The sequence below is a fragment of the Anas platyrhynchos genome, chromosome 11, assembly GCF_047663525.1.
Source record: "Anas platyrhynchos isolate ZD024472 breed Pekin duck chromosome 11, IASCAAS_PekinDuck_T2T, whole genome shotgun sequence".
In the NCBI taxonomy this organism is placed as follows: domain Eukaryota; kingdom Metazoa; phylum Chordata; class Aves; order Anseriformes; family Anatidae; genus Anas; species Anas platyrhynchos.
In genome coordinates this window covers 11,363,507-11,383,153 of record NC_092597.1, presented here as the reverse complement: position 1 = coordinate 11,383,153, position 19,647 = coordinate 11,363,507, and the positions used below count along the sequence as shown (strand labels likewise).

Genomic DNA, 19,647 nt, shown 5'->3' with positions numbered 1-19,647 from the left:
GCGCGGGGCCGGTGGGGGGCAGCGCCCTCCCCGCCCCTCCGCCAGGGGACGAGCCCCCCTCAGGCGCCCTCCCGGGCCCCTTCCCCCGGCGGCCGGGCCCCGGGTGGGTCGGGAGACGCCGGCTCGGAGTCCCCCGGGCTGCCCGGAGGAGACGCGTCCCGTGAGGGAGCCGGTGCGCGGCAGGCGGGGGGCTGGCGGGTGCCCCCGAGGGAACCTCGGGCACCTCCCGGCCGCTGCCCCGGTCGCAGAGGGGCTCCCGGAGGGCTGGGGCTGAGCCGCGATCGCTGCGAGCGGTGAATGAGCCAGGTAAAGCGGCCCGGGGCAGCGCAGAGCTCGGCTCTGGTGACAGGGGCGTCTGGGAGGGTGCTTTTGGCCGGATTTCAGGGAAAGAGATTCCTGAGCAAAGGACTTTTTAACCTCCGTTCCGTACAAAAAACTTAGCAGCTTCTTCTGAGTTTCTAAATCAGAGTGTTTTAGGAGTCGTCATCAGAAATAGATAAGCTGATGCAAGCTAAAAAGACCCGGGGTATTCCCCTCTTCTTGCGTATTATGGATATCCGACAAATATAATGGACGCAAAAACAAACCTGATGCCAGGGTCAGGTGAATAAAAGCTGTTAGGAAGGACAGCTTTAAAAGCACCAGCTGTGAAATATGAGCGATCTTCCTAAATCATCCTGATGTTAACGTACAGAGTCTGCACATTGCCACAGAAAATGGAAGCAGCTGGCATTAAGCAATACATTTTTTTCGTCTTTAAGGCACTGTTTGTGAAGATTTTTACCTTTACACAGAGAAAAGATTTGGAGAGAGGGGCTAATGGCTGAACCCGGTGCTCATCATCTGCTACATGAAGAGCTAGAGAGCAGACTGCTCAGAAAAAATGGACCTTGTTCAACTCGGATTATTTATTACAACTTTAGACTTCCTAAACTGAACATTATCCTAAGAAGTAATTTCATTAAGCACATTGTCAATTATCAAAATTCTCTGTATCAAGTATTCGCTTTATAGAAGAATAGTTATCTATTTCTGTACACTGTGAATCTGTTCATCAATCAAAATGGAGTGCCTCAGCATTTCAATCACACTCCTAATTTTTAAAGTCATCTTTTTCTGTATTGTCTTATTGTCCTGCAGCCATATTTAGGCTATGCGTGTCAGTGCAAGACACAATGCAGTCGGTACAAGCCATCTGAAAAGCGGGTGCTTACGCAGCAGTTTCTCCAGCACACTTCTGGTGGCATGTTGTATTGATCAGAAGGCTCTGCGGTGAATACACTCGTGCTGTATATCAAGAATCCATTTATATATTGCATGCACAATCAAAACGTGTGTGTGTGTGTTAAAGGATGCAGCGTGTGACTCTTATTTTGAAATGCTCAGTGTGCACGCAGTGGACAACCCAAGATTTTACAATAAATAAAAACATATTCTAGCCCAAAGTGTGGCACCAAAAAAAAAAAAAAAAAAAAAAAAAAAAAGCAATGAAAAGGAAAAAAAAAAAGCCACAAGCATTCTATTCTTTTGTATTACACTGGAGTTTTGATGTTTTCCAAGTACTCCAAAATTACTGGGCATTGTTTCTACAGAAATTGGAAATCTGTAGTTTTGGATGGCAACTGGTCCACCACTGCACTGCACCTGCTATTCCTACCATAAGGTTGTCATGTAAAATCCTTACTTCTATTAGCAGCGTATGTGCATCACAGTAAATGCATTTCAGAGCCATGACGTTTAGTTATCAGTGCTAAAGATAGCTGCCACTCAAACATGCAGGACGTAGCACACTGGTTTTATTACATAACCATGAATTTGTTTGCAGCTGCGTCCTAGCTAGAAAAAACAGATGCTCTACGATAAATAAGGATTAAACAGTCTAGGTTACATGCCCAACGTTTTGCTAAATATTTTATGTAACATCATCTGGCATACGTTAATTATGTCATTATTACTGTTATAGAAAAAGAGTAGTAATAAATAAGAAACCGATTTTTTCCTTCTGCTCTGAGCTTGGAGCAAAACGTTAATACTGAGAGCATCATGTTAAGCGAAAAGCAAAACAATTACACGAGTACTGTCTGGTATCTTTCAAAGGGTCCTTCTCAGTGGGAGCTGACGTCTGAAGGTCCCCACAGAAGCATGTTCTGTGAATCTCCAGTAAATTGGCTGATGGCAGCTTTTAGCGTGCACCAAAGAGTACTTTAACTGGAAAGCTGAATGCTGAATTAATCACAGATAAAAATAGCAAGCTGTTCAGTTTTCTTTGTGAAATCAGAATATTTCAAAAATTTTCTATGAAGCTGAGTTTTCTCCAGATGAAAGCCAAGAGCTATATAGCCAGCTAAGGGTACTCATGAGTTCTTTCAGATAAGTTATTTTAGCAGTTCTTCGTATTATAATAGAATAAACTGCATTTAAAACTTTAAAATAAGAACTTCTACTACAGAAAAAACTGTAATGAAAATTTTTCTTTAAAGGACATGAAAGACATATAAAGAAGTCCTAGAACCTCATCTGGTCTGAAACTACAACACTTCTCAATTTTCTGCTGTACCTGAGTGTATTAACTCAGGACTTAGACGTCTTGTGTATACATAGCTATGTATAAACCATGCATCACATACAGCTCTGCGGCCTCTAAAAGCATTACATTTAAATGCTTTGTAATAATTAGCATATTCTTTCTCACCACATGGCAGAGAAGTATTATCCCTAGTTTTAAGATTATGAACTGAAAGAATAATGACCTTGAGAATCCATTACAAAATAGAAAAAGCAGTCAAATTTAACATGTTATTTAGCATCTTAATGTGGGTGTGTTTTTGTTTATTTATTTTTTTAACTACACCAAGAAAAACATTCAGATGAATAGGTATCTAAAGGAATCTTCTATCTTTCAGTGCACAATACAGTAAATCACGCATAAGAAGCAGTCTTAGAAGTTGAATTGACTTTATTTGAACAGAATACATTAATCTAGAAAACAAGCTAACTTTTTTTTTTCCTAAACACCAACAAATGCAAGAGACAGCACAGGTATTACTGGAGAAGCAGTAGTTTCATTATCCGTTAAACTACTTAAGAGTAACAAAGCACATTACAATTTATTAGGACATCTATGTGTGAGTACCTGTCCTAGCAAGTTCTATCATGCAGTCAAGTGAGATATAAACTATCCAGTCTTTAAGTTTACTAACATCATAATATGCAAACAATTTCAAGTAAATACTTCTACCTAATTTGAAAAATTTGTCACCTTCCACAGCACCACATGAAGTTCTGGTGTTAAAATAACATTTAATCCACAGCAATAGCTAAATATTTGAAATACTTATGTAATACACCGTAAATTCTACATAAACACTACATACACCCAATAAATAAATAAATACAAAGAACAGGAAGATCATTTGATTAGCAAAGAAATGTATCGCCAGAATCATTTTTCTGTTCTTACGACTTATCCCCAAACCACTCCCAGAAAAGGCACAGATAGTGGTGATTTTTTTTTAAACACACAAAGCCAGAATCAACACAGTAGGCCTGAGCAGTCAAAGGCTGCCCTATTTCTAGGAAAAACAGGTAAGAAATTTGCATCAGATGTCAGAATGTCCCAGGAAGATTCAATCCAACAGAAAATCTCCAGCATCTGCTTACTGTCCTAGGCTCAAATGCAGACAAGAATCAGACGTGAGGTTTAGCGGAATGCTACTGATAGTTTTGGATATGGGTGTTAGCTAGCGTACAGCTTATTATTAATATTGTAGTTACTTGCATATTCCAAGGCAGTAGAGACTCATCTCACAATCAGCTAATAATAGCACTCGGTAGAGATGGAGCTTTTAAAAATAAAATGGTTATTACTGTTCAAAGATTACACTTGTTAAATATTTGCCAATACTTTTAGTAAACAAAACCTTTCAATAAGTAGACCTTTTAAAATGCAATGTAACTACACAACTTATCACGTTTCCTTACACGTAACAGAGTAGAGATGAGAAAATTTAAATCATTCCAATGTTTACTACAGTATCTGAAAAGCTCCCCTTTACCAGGAAATGATGTAGTGTTTGGCAAAGAAATACTATTGACAATTCTTTAAACAAAGACCTACATGTATTCATTTTCCCCTTTTTGTTAGAAATACCATAACTTAGGAAAAAATATTTTAATACATTTACAACCTAAATTATCTAGTAATATTTGTAGCACAACAGTGAGATTACCTTGCATGATTTATATACATTGGTGAACCGTGACTTAAATGCTCTAATGGATTCCTAGAAGACAGAAAGCATTGCTGGAGTCTATCATGTTCTGTTTCAAGTGATCTTTGACAAGGTGGGAAAAGCTCCCATTCAGCATTGCTACTTTTAGGGCATATTCTGAGCTCTTGGTATAACAACCATCCCCATTGATTTAGAAATCTGCAAAAGACGCTGAAATATTGCATTTATGGCATCAAAGAATAAGAAGATTGGGCACTATATTTTCTACATAAAAATGGAGCTTGAGGTATTTATACAGTCCTATAAAGAGGATTGTAATCTCCATGTATAGTGGAGATTAAACCTTACTCATCAGATGGTGTCTGCAACTATTCAGAACTTGCTACATATCATTCCTATGTTATGATATGGAAGCAAAGATCTAATATTGCACAAGGTGCAAAAAAAAATTCTAACCTTTATTAGCTATCAAATTTGAAAACTAACAAAGTACTGAGTATAAAATACTAAAGCAATTGTCCTACACTGAGACTTGCAAAATTAACAACAGTACTGCAGCCTGCTTAGAACCCACATCACTCCACACCGCTGCCTGTAGAGAAGATGCTGAAGTGAGCGCAGTACATCTATGCAAGCTGCAGCACAGACACCTCAAGCCAGATTCCTTCCTCTGTACTCAACAGCAAACCTTACAGCAATGAGCTCAAAAATGGGTTTTGTTGAGACTAAGGGTAATTTCTGGCCCTGTTGACAATGTACATTTTATCAGTGAAAACATCTGGGATAGGTTAAAAATAAGGTATGGATTCACTCACTTGCTTTAAATGGTCATATTAAATCCTATCAACATCGGATATCACGCGCGCATGCACACACACACAATCAATCCGGGTCAGCCACAGAGGCTGAATCAACTAGCACAGCTTGAAGAACAGCAGGTAAGGCCTCTTGATTAAGAATGGGTTAATTGAGTGGGCTTTTCATCTTGCTTTTTACAATTTAAAGGGGTGTAAAACAATTTTAACTAACTTGTTTACATTTTCTCTATAAATTCCCAATCATTTTCAGAACTAGCAGAAATTTTTGTCCCTATTCTGAATGCAAAATAATAATCTCAACAAAAATTATTCTGTTTTTTAATTCATGTACATATATTATGATTTCTCAAGTGGTTAACTGGTTAGTTTTCTAGGCTGTTGTCTGACATAAGGGAACTGAATTCTTTGGGGAAGTATCAGCAACACTAAGCTAAATATAAAACATGTATACTTCTTTTCAGGATAAAATGTAAAATAGTCAACATGGCCTAAAAATTGCACACTATTATTTAACTATTTGTATTTGGACAAGTTAGCTTATCATTTTCCCATGGCCTTTGTAAAGTGTCTTTCTAGTTTGTGTGACTCTAACTAGTGTTATATGATTAATTTCATAGAAAACACATGCACTCATGAAAGGTTATGCTAAACTGAACACATTTGCTACAGGGCATGTTTAAAATACTACTGCTTGCAAGACCATCAGTTTGACACAGCCTGTTAATAGAACAAAATAGGCCAAAATTAAAACTTGGCATGCCAGCACACTTTATTTCAGTATTTGTGAAGTGATCACGAATGATTTTCCAAACTTAGGAGCCCCTTTCACTACTTTAAAAGACCCCCCCACACGCACACACACAAAAGTCTAACAATTCTAACACCATATTTGTTCTTTACCAACTAGCATATACCTTTAATGGTTTAAAGCGATTAACTCCCTCAAGATTGTGCATAACCAGGCATTACTGAGGAAATAAAGACACTCATCACTATTCTTCTTAAATTTTATTCCATAATAAAAAATAGAAGATGAAAGAAAGTGTTCGAGAATTAAAGCAATTATTGGTCAATATAAGGAGCGGAAAATCAATTATCTGAATGATGATTAAGGACCTGGTTCAGCAAAAGTAATTCTGGTTTCATACAAATTCATGGCGTATTTGTAGGCTGCTACAAAACAGAAATCCAGATTATCTTTTACTGAAGCAGGTCCTGTATTATCTACAGAATATTTGATTTCATATTCTATTTATCCTTCTCTTTTTGTTCTTTTTCCTTCTTTTCACGTTCAGCTTTTGCTTCCTCCTCCTCATGTTGTTTTATCAACTGCTCCACCTCCTTCTGCTTCAGAACCCTTATCACTGTCTTTCCGTTCTCTCTGGTCAGTGTAGCAATTTCAACTGAAACATATGGAACAGACAGCGGCATTACATTTTGTCCTTTTGAAAGAGCAATCGTTAGATGGGTTAAGATTTGTTACAACTGGCAGCGAAGCAGAAGGTTCTTGTCCTGCCTCCACCTAATCAACAAAGCCTGGATGCCGAGCCAGGTGGCAGCAGTCTTCTTCTGCAGCAGCACACCCAATACCTCTCCAGTGGTTTTTCCACCAGACACTTAGCCACTTCTGCTAATGCACCCATGTGGCCTACCTACAGTGCCTGAACTGTGGTCTAGCCCCTGGAGCTGACCACATTGGATCATCCTCAACCAAGTCATAGGTATGCCTCTCAGCAAGGTTAACAAGGATTGCTACTATATTGTTGAAGATTTTTTATGTGAGCACTAAAAATCCAGTAAGCCACATGTGGAATATAGAAACTTACAATTTTTTTTTTATTATTATTATTTTTTTTTTAAGGAAAGAGCGTTATCCCAAATTGGAGAACTGCTTACCTTTCTCTGCAGAGAGTTTGCTAACATCCATGGTCTTGTTTAGAACCTTAATGGCTAACGCAAGCGCAGTCTTTAAGGTCATTTCCCCTTCTTTGTAGTCTTGTTTTAGCATTGACACAGCTGCCTATAAATTCCACGGAAATTAAAATGGTATCATCGGACAATGAACCAAAAAAGGTTTTGATATTATCGGCAAAAAACAAGTAATTGTGTTTGTACAGTTATCCATTTCTGCTCTGTACTCATAACCAACAATTCAATTTAATTAGTACAATGCAACTTATGTACTTTTGGTTTTCATTACTTTTGGGGAGAGGAAAAGCACAGAACTTACAGCACTATTATTCCCAATGCATGTGGCTTTCCATCCTCCATAATTTCCACTAGGATCACTTTGATACAGCTGAAATCCATAATGCTTATCCCAGCCAATGTACAGCAGTGAAACACCAAAAGGACGTTTTCCTGTTGGAAAGAAGGCCATTAGTAACCTAAATTTAGTAACAAGATTGGTCACAATTATTTTCTTTGATTTCCTTTGTCAAACCCTTTCCTATGAACTGGGATTTAACAGACTGTTCTGCACTTCTGCTACTTGAGATAAGCACTACAGCGTTAGTTCTTTCTAAGTGAAGAGGGGAGGGAATAGCAGAGGTTTATTTCATTTAACCCCAATAAGCAGCTCATCTCCATCTCCACAAATTGGAATTTATCATCTCTGAACTTTAAATCAGAATTCAGCATTTGAAGTATGTAGTTAAAGCATTTAACTTATAAGAGTCAAAAGGCAAATATATTAAAGGTCATTCTTCCACATTACATATACATAAAACACCATTATAGTCAGTTCACATTCTAAGGAACACTCCTTACAGTGCCATTTTCTAACATGTTCCTCAATCCACCAAAATACTTTTTTTTCATTGTTAATGTTTTACAATATTAATACCCTGCTACATGTAGCAGAAAAAAACATATTGCTATTCATTACAATGGAGAGACCAAAACTTTTAAAAGTCTACACAGCAAACAATTTTCTGTTGGTCTTTTGGAAGGCGTTCACTAAACTCAAGAGCACTCAAAGCACTGGGCCTGAAACTCAGCCATCAGTTTCTCTGTGACTAAAAAGTAGCATCTTCAATAGCAAATCAAGTTTGTTACTAATTATGACTGCCTGTTCCCCTCCTAAATTTGGCTACAGTTCTTCTTGCTTTAACTTGTTACAGCAGAATTCAGTAGAACTGTCCAGAGACTCAGATGCTTCAAATTACATAATAGAATCTTTCTTTAGACATTTAAAAGCACTATGGTTCCTCACACTTCCTTACCTCCAAACTGGGTGTAGGCCTGCTTGATATCACACAGCGCGGTTACCAGCTGCTCACAAGGAATGGGCTCCTGATACTGTAACAAATACCTAGTATCAAAGACAAAAGAGTTCTCAAAAATTTTGTTAACACTATCCTGGTACATTTAACATTTAGCAAGCTCCTACATTAAAGCCTCTCCAACCTAGCTGTTTTAGTTCAATCAATCTTAATTCTACTGAGCGCGTGTTCATTTTGCTTTAATACATAGACAGAACTGAATCTGGCATCGTAGGCAAGTAAAATCACATAACTATCAGCAAACCTACCTCTGGGCAATCAGTCGCAGTTCATTTGTCAGAACGTTGGCATCGGAAGTTATTCCTGCAACACTGCAAGCCATATCCCTGCAAGAGAAGCACACGAATGAATTGGATTCCTATCAGTCTCCAAGAAATAATCCTGTCTTCATGCAGTAGCTCAAGCAGATTACCTGCTGTTGGGCTTCTCTGATCAAAACTACACAGCTGCCACGTGCAACAGATTGCTAAGCTCCTGCATTTAGAGTACACGTATGTTGAAAGTATAACAGTTTTGGCAGGAGGAGAAAAGTTTTGGCAGGACAGCAGAAAGCAAGCAGCTCAGCTACTCATACGGTTCTGAGGACTATGCCAAAGACGATTAACCATGTTGACAAGATCCTGAGGATCTTCACAAGAGCCACTAGCTACAAGCAAGTACCTATTCTGGGCACAACCTGACACAGACAGCACGCCAGAATACTAAAGGAGCCGTACAGCTTCTGTGACAGCCTTCAGTGGGATTCACCAATCACACATGGCATTCATATAAACATGAATTAGAGATATTGATGATTTCAAAAATCACCATTAACTGCTTTAGCTGAAAATTAATCTTCATTTCCAGCAACATATAGTTTGCGTCCTTGACTGTTTCTTAATTAACACCTCTTATCTAATTCTTAATTGTCTTAATTTTTTTTTGCCAAATCTGATACTGTTGTAAAATTTTCACTACCAGACAATAATTCACATTCTTCTGAAAAGTTCTTAATTTAGCTAAGAAGATGGAAGAGCCGGCCTAGGCAACCACTCCACTGCACTTACTATACTGCCACCTCCTCAAAAATCCAGTACTTCCTACAATTCCAGCTGCTTCCAAAATAATTCAGAATGGGAAATCAACAGATGAAAACCTGTTTGTGTTTCATATGCACCATACAATAAGGCTGAAGCTCCATGACAGGTTTAACTTTTATAGAGCTAGAAGGTCACAATAGTGACATACATCATCTCTGCTACAGCTGCAGCAAAGAAAGCTAAGGCGTGTTTTACCTGATTTGTCTTACTCTCTTTGAATAATACAAGGTGAAAAAAAAGATGTAAAAGAGGATGCTGAGCTGACTCAGCACAGTGATTTGTGGATTATGTATTACCCATCCACCCCTTGCTATTTTGTAACCTGAGAACTCTCAGTTTAAGAGTGATGTAACAACATTATGGTGTATGGAAAGTAAGAAGAAACAGGCTATTCCTCCTGGAAAATTATCTTTAGAGATAAAAACACAGTGCTCCTTTAAAACAATCAATGAATGCGGTAACGATGAAGTAGTCATACGCAACTGTAGCACTGAACAAAACAAATATAAACATTTCAAATAAATCCAGGCTCAATGCTAAAACGTCTGAAGAGTTAGCCGTAACATCAGTGAACATCTGGTCATCGTTTCAACTTACTCATTAAGTTTGTATATTTTCTCTGAAAAAAAAACTTCATCGAGGAGCTTGTGAATGTTGCGTCTCTCTGCAGCTAGCAGAACGCCATCGTTTGCTAGAATCCCCAAGCAAGTACCCGCATGTCCGATTGCTTCCATTGCATACTCGACCTGATACAATCGGCCTAGGAAACAATTTAAATTATAACAGCCATAAAATAGCACTGAATGAGACCAAATATGCAAAAAGGTGATTTAAATACGCAAGAATATGAAAGGTGCTTGGTGTGCAAATTAGGATTATTTCTTCAGTCTATCACCAGTCACTAGCAGATTAATTTTTTTTGAAATATAGGAAGGAGTCAGAAGAGAGAAAAAACACAAATCTGAAAAGGCAATTTTGGGCAGAGTCAGTGTGGAAAAAAATAATTTACTAAGCAGAAAAAAATAAAGAACTCTCTGAAACAGTAGAACAAGACAAAACGAGTTTTAACTGAAAAAAAAATACTAGATTTTGTATCAATCACTTCTACAAGACATCGAAAAAAATATTTGCAAGTGCTTGCTTCAGCACGTATAAGAATAATAGGGAGATGTGATCACACCAGCAGGATGCTATGCACATTCTAGGGGCTAGGGGGCAAAGCAGTAACAAAACCCATCCACACTCAAACAAAAGATGAACGGTAAAGATTTATTTGAATTATTTTTAAAAAATGCATCAGTGGTATTTGGTGGAAACGTACGCACATTACTGCTTGAATCAGAACAGGAAAGAATTTAAAGCCTCCACTTTGGACCTTTGGAGTCCATACAGAACCGGGCACTACTCCGGGCGGGTAACTCTGATTTCTGCATCTCGTGTGGGCAGAAACGCGGGGAATCTGTGCTTATCTGCGTGACACCTGGTTCCGAACAGCGGTTTAAAACATTTACGGCTCATTGGAAAAAGCGCGGTTAACGAGTACCTTCTGGAGAGAAAATGGTAGTTCTGGAGTCGTATCTTCGAGACTGCAAGAAGCAACAACAAACAGCCCGTCACCGCCCGTCACCGCCCCACCAGGCCGCGCCGTGGGGCCGCGCCGCCGCGCGGGGCCGCCACTCACCATGGTGCCGGCGCGGAGCTGCGGGCGGGCGGGCGGCGAGCGGGCCTGCAAGGAAAACGGCGAGGAGCGGGAGCGTTACCAAGAGCCGGGGCAGCGGCACCGGGCCCGATCCCAATCCCGATCCCGATCCCAATCCCAATCCCAATCCCAATCCCAACCCCGATCCCAACCCCGATCCCAACCCCGATCCCTTCCCCTTTCCCTTTCCCGGCCGTCCCCACCCCTCCCGCCCGCAGTGCGGAGTCATCGCCGCCCCCCCCCCACCGGAGGACGAAGGCCCCGCGCGCTCCCCCCGCGGCTCAGGGCCGCCCCCCGGGGCCGCCCCCGTCACGGCGCCCCCCGCACTCACTGCGGGCCCACTGCGGGCCGGCCGGGCCCGGGGGGGGGTCGGGGCCCTGCCGGCGGAGAAGGCCCGGGCGCGACGGCCGCTCCCGCACCTTCACCGCAGCGTCGGAAATGGCCGCCGCGCATGCGCGCTGCCGCCGCCCGCCCGAGGGCGGGGCCCGCCCTGAGGGGCGGTAACGGCCGCCCGCGCGCCGCCTCACGGAGCCCGCCCTCAGCCCGCCCCCCCCCCCCAGCTCAGCTCGGCGGCCGCGCACCTGCACGGCGGGGCCGGGGGCGCCTCAGTCGGCGTCCCCCCGGGGCCCGTAGGCGCGGGCGGTGTCAAACCAGAGCTGCTCGACGGCGGCCTGCCCCGCCTCGGCCATCCGCGCCAGGTGCCGCCAGCCGGTGCGCGCCGTGACCAGCAGGTAGTCGCGGTTGTGCGGGTAGGCCAGCGCCGTGTGGGCCGCGATGACGAGGGACTGCGCGAAGCGGCCGCACACCAGGAGGAAGAGGGCGCCCCGCTCCGCCGCCGTCAGCGGCACCACCCGCTCGAAGCCGGCCAGGACGTGGCCCCCGACCCGCAGCGGGTCCGCGCTCTCGATCATGGCGTACATCATGGCTATCGCCACCTCAAACACGTAGTAGCCGTAGCTCATGTCGCTGAAGTCCAGGATGCCGGACACCCTGTACTGAGGAGCCCCCTGGGAGGGAGAGGTGCAGTCCACCAGAATATTATGGTCATTGAGATCTCCGTGATTGATACCTGAACACAGAAGAAACAAATAATACTAAATAATTATTAATCAGCACATTTTTTTTCCAGTTTCTCAAAGCAACAGCTGTGAAAAGATGCACAGAGGCTGCAATTAACACTCTGCTACAAAACCAGACGAGTGTCCCCTGCACTGAGTGCTGCCTTCAGCAGCCTTGCTGCTCCCTAGGAAATACAAAGGGCCTAGAAACTCCACTAACTGGTGGCCAGACAGCAAGGGAGAAGTACAAGGTCTGATTCTGCTCCGGTAACACCTGTTTTATGCTAGAATAGCAGAGTTTTCAAACTATCAAATCGTCAACTTACCACAATATCATTGTGAGTTGGATTTAGAAAAATAGTAAATATTTGGACTCGATGATCTTGAGGTCTCTTCCAATCTAGAAATTCTGTGATTCTGTGTGATTTACTTAGACCTTTATGAAAGGAGGTAGTGTACTCCACATATTCTTAAGCTAATGAAACAGCATCAAAGTCATGACCTTAACTGAAACAACCTCAGCAGATAGGTGAAGAACTGAACCTGACTTTACCAGTACTGCACAGCACGCTCCCCTGGCAAGTTCTGCACTGCCAGCAGCAGCACTGCAGAATTCAGCACAGTATTTCCACGTGTGCTATGGATAAAGGAGGCTTCTTTTGCCTTTTTTTTTCCTTCTCCATGAACCCTCAGTAAGAAACGTCAGTGTCTCAGTTCAACATAATTAGCTGAGAATAAAATACTCACAGGCTCGAAAACTGCTTAGTTTGGGTATGACTTTCTCTTTAAATTGCTCAATAACTTGTTCCACAACTTCACGATACTGGTTCTGGCCCAGGGCATAAATGTACCGATCTAGAAGAGGGACGTTTGCCAGGTTCCAAATGAACTGGCCTCGATGCAGACTTTTCACTGATGGATGATGGAATTTCTTTAGAAAAAGTACAAGAGAAAATAGGCCATAATTAAAAACCCATTCCTGTGATTAAACACCTTGATTCAAAGCCCCTTTTAACAGGTTCCAAACAAGACTTGCTGAAAAGCACCACACCACTGACCATTTATATCAACCAGCAAAAGAATAATCTGACGGATTATTTCAGACAAGCATCTTAATATCTACACAAAACATTTTTCCCCCTATTCTTTAGGTACATAAGTTATCATAAGTCCTTTGTCGCTGAACTCATTTAAAATTGATGCATTCTGCAATGTTTCTGCAAGTGATACTGACTTTCTAGCAGTTCTGAGGCCTTGCCAAGGCTGGAGCCGCACATGGGCAGAGTTTGGATTGTGCAGCTGAGCTGGCACTGCAAAAAGCTGCCAAAGGATTAGAGACACAAACTGTGCCAGCGTGTCAGAACAGTTACACAGATGCACTCTGTGCACTTAAAGGTGGCAGTTTTTGGGGTTGAGCCTTAGAACCCACTGGCACATGATAAATCCTGAAGACAGGAATTTACAGAGCTGCTGACAGGTTTATTCTTATGAAAATGTCTACAGGATCTGCAGTACACAAAGACCCCAGCAAATTGACCCACGTGCAGTAGGCTATGCGCATCTCACTTGACTTGTTTGGAAAGGAAGTTCAGCCAAATTGGCTGTGTATGACTTTGCCTTTGTGCATCCAGGTATCCTAAATATTTTAAACAAACAGGATCTCTCTCTCTCTCACTAGAAGTAAAAAAGGTGGTTTGGAAAGTGACCTTTTGGGAGGAAAAGCTTCTCTCTCACTGCACACCACTCTTATCCTTGAACCCTTTAACGCCCATTAAGGTACCTGCGAACCAGATACTGCCACTGCACAGGGCACATATAAACACTTCCCATTACAGCTGCTGCCTTCCTCTTAAAAAGAAATTAATGCTTAGAGTTAAGGCTATTACTTAAAGATAGCTAAATGATAGTTAAAACTAGAGCTATATGAAAATTTAAGGAGCAATACCAAGCCTAAAATATAAATCACTGCAGAGGGTCCCTAACCCTTTATAAAGCACCACACTGGTGCTATCTGGTGCCATCTGGTGAGCAACCACTGCAATTTCCCCAGCACAAGTCAGATATTCCAGCCAACTATGAGATACCAGATGCATGAAAGGTAATAAAAAGGCAGAGATCTCAATCTCATGAGCCCTCATCACTATGAAGCCATCAACAGCCACTTTTTTTCCACTTATGAAATGAAAGACGCATCCAGGCAAAAGAAGACACCAACAAGAGAAGGTGGAATTATTATTTGGTGCACAAAACAAAGCATGGGACATTCCTTTGCTATCAAACTGACCAAGCAATTAACTGGACAGAAAAGGCTGTACGTCCTGATCTGCCATCAGAAAATACAGTACCTTAGGTATTACTTTTGGTGTCAATGATATCTGGGAGTTTTGACAGTAACAATTGCAATTTTCTTTGTTTTAAATGACAAAACTTGGTAAATAATAACCCTTATATTAAGGGCACGAGGAGCATTTCCCTTCAAAATTTGCACTCACATCTGCTGCTTCCTACTGGGCAGGAGAAGTCACAGGCATTTTTTGAGACCAGCTGGTCTTTATAAATTATTTTAATCACATTATAAGAGCACGATCAGAATATTAAAAGCCAATAGTAAATTATCTTTCCCAATGGAAAAATGCTGCTGTAACTTAGGAATGCGGTTGGTAAAGCTAGCAATTCACATCGCATAATTGTCTGAAGCTGGTAGCCAGAACATGAGAAGGAAAGGTTAATGAAAGGCAATAAATAATTCAAGAGTTCTTTGATGTATCAAACAATCACTGGATGATTTATCAGCTTTATTATTCTGCATAGTTACAGAGGAAAGAAAGAACTTACTATGCATTCAGATTATTTGACTGGAAGCAGAGAAACTGACAGAAGTGTCCCAAATATCTCTTCACTAGCACAAGTGGCATTACAGAAAAGGAACCAACTGCTACCACTGCAATAACTGGTCATGGTTCTAATGATCAGGAGAGCAAGTCAAAATGAATTCAAATTAAAAGCTCACGCAGTTGTGAGCACCATTTTTTACAAAAATGCTTCAAAACAAGCTGTACGTGCAGGCAGCCTAGGATTCAGTCTTGTAATTTGCCAGACTTGAAATACCTGACAGGTGAGTTTTGCAAAACAAAACAAAACAAAACAAAACACTTACATCCCTGTTCAAGGTACAAAAATGCATTGCAAAAGGATCACTGAGACTCTGCCATAAGCACTGGCTGGTTGTGTTACCTGGGGAAATGCTATAGTAACAGCCAGCTTCCCCAGTTACAGCATGGGGGCCGGCACCTGGAAGTTGAATTCAAGTCTGCATTCACCATCCTCACTTTTACAGTCAGGAAAGTTGACAGCAAACACAAGAAGAAACAGAGGAAAAATCTATTGAAGTTTTTCAAGCCAGAGCAACAAAAACTCACCTCTGTGAGAGCTTTATCCAAACTGGCAGCTAGTTTACCAATCTCATAGAAAATCTGAGGATTTGTAGCAAGTTCTGCAGCAACTTTTGCTACTGGTGTACCCGGCAGGTAAGTCAGCAGCCTGACCATGTACTTTTTGTTGTCAGGCTCGCTACCTAACAAGCAAGCAGAAACACAGTCACTTCAATACATGCTACTGAGCATTAGTTAACACAAGAGGCAAAATGGTTTCTCCCAGTGCAGGAGTCAGGTGTAGTTGAAAAAACAGATTCCATTCAAAGATCTTGTGCCATACCTCAAGCCCACACCTACTGACACTTGCAGCACTGCTCTTACTCTGATCAAGGTTCTCCGGTGTCTCTACAGATTTTTCTATGTTATCACTCTGAATTAAGCAGGCGGCTCAACCCTGATGTTCTCAACATGATATTCCTGCACCCCAAAGCAAATATTTCACCAGGGAAGTTCTTGTTCAAAAGCTAAAGGTGAGATGGATCAGGATCTACAGGCTTGAGAAAGTACCAGACCACTACTGCAGGCACAGGAACCGCTAGAGGTGGAAGCTGAGCGCAGAGTGCCTGGTGAAAACCACCAGCTCTCATGCAACTTGCTCCGGCTCGCTCACGTACGAGCAAGTAATCATCCAAGATTACTCCACATTCGCATCAGCGCAACGGAGCAGAATGCGGGCTGTCACCGATCCAAACCCTCTGCTGTATTGCAACAAGCACGTCACAAAACTACCACTGAGTTAAGGGTGATAATAGGGCAGAAAAGGTCCTTGTAATTGCTCACCTCTTGGCTCCAGAGACATGATGTTACCATCTTTTGTAAGGTAAGGTGTAGCTGAAGGAAAGCCTTCAGCACTGAGAAATATCATGGCCTGTGTCTGTGCTTCAATGAGGTCAGGCTCCTGGCTGTCTTCCGAATTGGTGATTTTAAGGACATATTCGTCTGCACCTTCAGCCTCACCTTTGCTTCTTAAGACACGCACATGGAAATTCTGATCATCATAGCTGGGGAGAGGCCTGATCCAGGACACCTTTAATCCAAACACCCTGTCAACCAATTCTGTTGCTTCCTTTTCACCAAATGCTGGTTTGCTCAACGTCTGTGGTTGGCTCTCGCTTTCAGAAGACATCGTGTCTCTAGGAAAAAAAAAAAGAGATGCTGGAAGACACAATCTGCATTCTGACATCGGAAGCAGCGGTTACTGCAACAAACTGCATTCAGATAAGTGAGATGAGTGTGTTAAACAAGGAAAAAAACTAACGTGCTAAGCAAGTCTGCGTTTCTTATATCACAGCTCCTTGCCAACTGCTTTATCTGTTGCCCCCCAGAAGTCAGCCTCCCAAGTGAGCTGCACCCAATCTGTTCTCAGCAAGCAGACAGAACAGAATTGTTAATGATCAGCGCTTTTATCGCCTGCTTTCCAGTAGCAGCCTAACCCAGTGCATCGCTAACAGGGCACGACTTCCTAAGGCACAGAGTTACTGATTTCCTAACCAGAGAGCTCTCGATTCGCAGCCGCGAAAGGTAAGCAAGACTTTTGCGGATACTTGGCGGCAGAGCAGGCCTGCTCGCTCAGCCCGGCCACCACCAGCTGCAGCGCTCGGGGGCGCAGAGCGCACGGCGGAGTCCCGCCCGCCCGCTCCAGCCGCAGCTCTCGGCGCCCGCCCGGCTGCTGGAAGCGCCGAGCTGCAGCCTCCGCGAAGCGAAGCGAGCAGACGCCGGGGGGCTCTGCCCGGGGACCTCTGGGCTGCCCCCGCTCCCCTCCTGCCGCCCGCAGCAGCTCCCCCGCCCCGGGACAACGCGGCCCCGCCGAGCACTGAGGCGCTGCCGCCGCCGCGCCTGCGCCCGAGCCGCCGGGCCGGGGCCGCGCCTCACGGGCTGCGGGTCGGGGGAGGCCCCGCGGGGCCTTGGGGCACAGGGGCTGCTTCAGGCCGCCCCTCTGCTGAGTGGCCGCCGAGCCCTCAGCCAGGGCAGCTCCCAGGCACTAGGCCGTGCGCCGCCCGCCTCCTGGGGTTGCTCTCGAGCAGCGCGGAAAGCTGCAGCTTCCTGTCAGAACCTGCAAACATTGTCCAAACGTGCCCCTGCTAGCCGCAGAAACAGGTCCACGTGCGTGTTTAAATCATTTTATGAGTACACAAGATTTGGAAAAGTCGTGGTTTGACCTATAATCATTTACCTAAAACAAACTTGATGCATCAGCCGACTCTGACCTTTGGACTGCACCAGAACTCAGGCTGGCAACACTTGAGCGGTCTCAGAGAATTTTAAGACTTTGTACCCGCTGACAAAGCTCACTTCCCCCCCACCACACACACCTTCAGTACAGAACTTTCCTCTGAACCCCTCCCGACAAAAACGGAGTAATCCACAACACTGAGGTTCAACAATCACAGCATTGGGAATCTGAAGAAAAGGCCAAAATCCTAATGTTTTTAAGTAGATCAGTTTAAAAAGCCTGTCTCAATACTTCAGTGTTATGAATAACATTAAATACATTTGAGAATATTTTAATGCATTTAGGAATTCATATGATAGAAACTTCTTCCAAGTAACAAAGACAAGGTCCTTTCTTTTTTCCTTCCACCCCATTTTAGAGCAGATATTTCTACTGTTAAACATGAAGATACAATTCAATCCAAATTTAGTAATGTTTATAAAAGGCAAGTAAACAGCGCTGGGTGCCAGTGGAGTCTATGCTCTACCATCATGCACACACAAACATCAAACTTCCTAAATATATATAGAACATTGCTTTTACATATACATAAGAAACCCGAGTACTTGTATACATATGTGCAATCAGAAAAGGTATCAATTGAAACAACCATTTTTGATTAACAAACAATCCTTTAAGTCTATTACTATTAATGTCCATGAGTGGGGGAACACAGCTGAGTTGGTAATCCTGGTGGAAGTGCTCCCATATATTCCATGCCATCATTATTTTTTCTCAGATCATATAACAGTCTCCATTTGCCATTCCTTTTCTTGATTACAGACACCAGAACTGTATGTCTTGCTTTAAGTTGTTAAGCAATCAGCCTTCGGCTTTTATGCATTCCATTCTTCCCGGAGCAAAGGGAAACAGACCCATCTCCTTTTCAGGGCCAACAGGGCCTGGGTCAAAAGGCCCATCCAGGTCAGCAGTGGGCGTAACAGCAAAGGCCTGCGATGGCTGTAGCGGCGGGGGATAGATGGTGTAGCAGAAGTATCCGTGGACGAGCCCGCAGCTCCCTCACTGTCTGGCAAACCACACGTGTCTGACTGTGGTCCCACAGGGCTCTTTAAGGCTTCAGAGACTGCTCGCAAGGTACCGAGCAATCCCACTGCAACCTTGCCGTTTTTAGTAGCAGAGTCCCACACCTTGACCTCAATTTGGTCCCGTATTTCAGAATCATAATCTGTCCAATTGTTAATAAAGAGAATAAGCTGTACGGTTACCAGGACAGTCTTTGTTCCTATGATTCCCCATAATGCAGAGCTGCTTACCAGCAAGGGGCCTCCCAGCCCCATGAAATCACAAATGAGCTTTTTAAGATTAGAGGTGCTCTAGAAGACTGAAGGTTCTCTCTCAATTTCTGAGACAGAAGGTTTAGTTGACTGAAGGGCAACAGAGATAACAGGAAAGCATTGCTATTCTTGCTATGCTTGTGACTAAAGTATGTAATCAGAAGGTCCTCACTCGCTCCGTAAACAATAACTACAGTGCATTTTACAGTTAGTCCTGCCTTAGTCTCCAGACAGCAGGGCCAACATTTAAGACAGTTACGCATGCTTCTTGCCTGCCTGGTATTCTGGTGGAAAGCATGCTGCATTCATAAGGCAACCCCCAGGGCTAAAGCTGTACTTCAGCCTTTCCTACCATTATCTGTAAGAAAAATAAAATTACCATCTGCATTGGATACCAGTTTAATTGCCTCTTCTGAATGCAAGTCTTTGAGGACAGGCTCATGTCAGATAGCCCCAAGTCAACTTCGGAAAAACTTGTCACATACGTAAGCTCTACATGCCATAAATGTAACCTTAGTCAGCAGTCTGCTTTGATA

At 43.0% G+C, this 19,647-nt stretch overlaps 2 protein-coding genes and 1 long non-coding RNA gene across 6 annotated transcripts; 1 reads left to right on the top strand and 2 right to left on the bottom strand.

Moving 5' to 3' along the window:
• Positions 1 to 20: 20 nt before the first annotated feature.
• On the top strand, positions 21 to 3,839 carry LOC113844895 (uncharacterized). The gene is made up of 2 exons (XR_003499879.3): positions 21 to 306; positions 762 to 3,839. It is a non-coding gene; the product is annotated as an uncharacterized lncRNA (long non-coding RNA).
• A 2,204-nt stretch (positions 3,840 to 6,043) lies between these two features.
• On the bottom strand, positions 6,044 to 11,543 carry PSMA4 (proteasome 20S subunit alpha 4). Its single transcript, XM_027466474.3, has 9 exons — positions 11,444 to 11,543; positions 11,095 to 11,139; positions 10,957 to 10,999; positions 10,011 to 10,173; positions 8,583 to 8,660; positions 8,275 to 8,363; positions 7,281 to 7,411; positions 6,947 to 7,070; positions 6,044 to 6,453 (listed from the first exon to the last, which is right to left on the bottom strand). Exons 2-9 carry the CDS (start codon positions 11,095 to 11,097, stop codon positions 6,299 to 6,301), a joined length of 786 nt encoding a protein of 261 aa, XP_027322275.1. The 5' UTR covers positions 11,098 to 11,139; positions 11,444 to 11,543; the 3' UTR covers positions 6,044 to 6,298.
• On the bottom strand, positions 10,027 to 17,710 carry HYKK (hydroxylysine kinase). 4 transcript variants are annotated; one of them, XM_027466470.3, is made up of 8 exons: positions 17,658 to 17,710; positions 16,385 to 16,737; positions 15,590 to 15,744; positions 12,918 to 13,101; positions 11,694 to 12,181; positions 11,095 to 11,139; positions 10,957 to 10,999; positions 10,027 to 10,173 (listed from the first exon to the last, which is right to left on the bottom strand). In XM_027466470.3, the coding sequence occupies exons 2-5, from the start codon at positions 16,728 to 16,730 to the stop codon at positions 11,718 to 11,720; spliced, it is 1,149 nt and encodes a 382-aa protein (XP_027322271.1). In that variant the 5' UTR covers positions 16,731 to 16,737; positions 17,658 to 17,710; the 3' UTR covers positions 10,027 to 10,173; positions 10,957 to 10,999; positions 11,095 to 11,139; positions 11,694 to 11,717. The 4 variants fall into 4 exon arrangements, with proteins under 4 accessions (XP_027322271.1, XP_027322274.1, XP_027322272.1 ...); XM_027466473.3 differs by lacking the exon at positions 17,658 to 17,710 and adding an exon at positions 17,149 to 17,586; XM_027466471.3 differs by lacking the exon at positions 17,658 to 17,710 and adding an exon at positions 17,096 to 17,585.
• Positions 17,711 to 19,647: the final 1,937 nt, after the last annotated feature.

Excerpts from the sequence above, each read along its gene's own strand:
- PSMA4 (XM_027466474.3), bottom strand. Across the intron at positions 8,364-8,582 it reads CTGCGACTGATTGCCCAGAG|GTATTTGTTACAGTATCAGG; the intron begins GTAGGTTTGCTG and ends CTTTGATACTAG. Across the intron at positions 6,454-6,946 it reads CAAACTCTCTGCAGAGAAAG|TTGAAATTGCTACACTGACC; the intron begins GTAAGCAGTTCT and ends CATATGTTTCAG.
- HYKK (XM_027466470.3), bottom strand. The coding sequence starts at position 16,730 with ATGTCTTCTGAAAGCGAGAGCCAACCACAGACGTTGAGCAAACCAGCA. Across the intron at positions 13,102-15,589 it reads TGGATAAAGCTCTCACAGAG|AAATTCCATCATCCATCAGT; the intron begins GTGAGTTTTTGT and ends CTTTTTCTAAAG. Across the intron at positions 12,182-12,917 it reads ACTAAGCAGTTTTCGAGCCT|GTATCAATCACGGAGATCTC; the intron begins GTGAGTATTTTA and ends TTCTGTGTTCAG.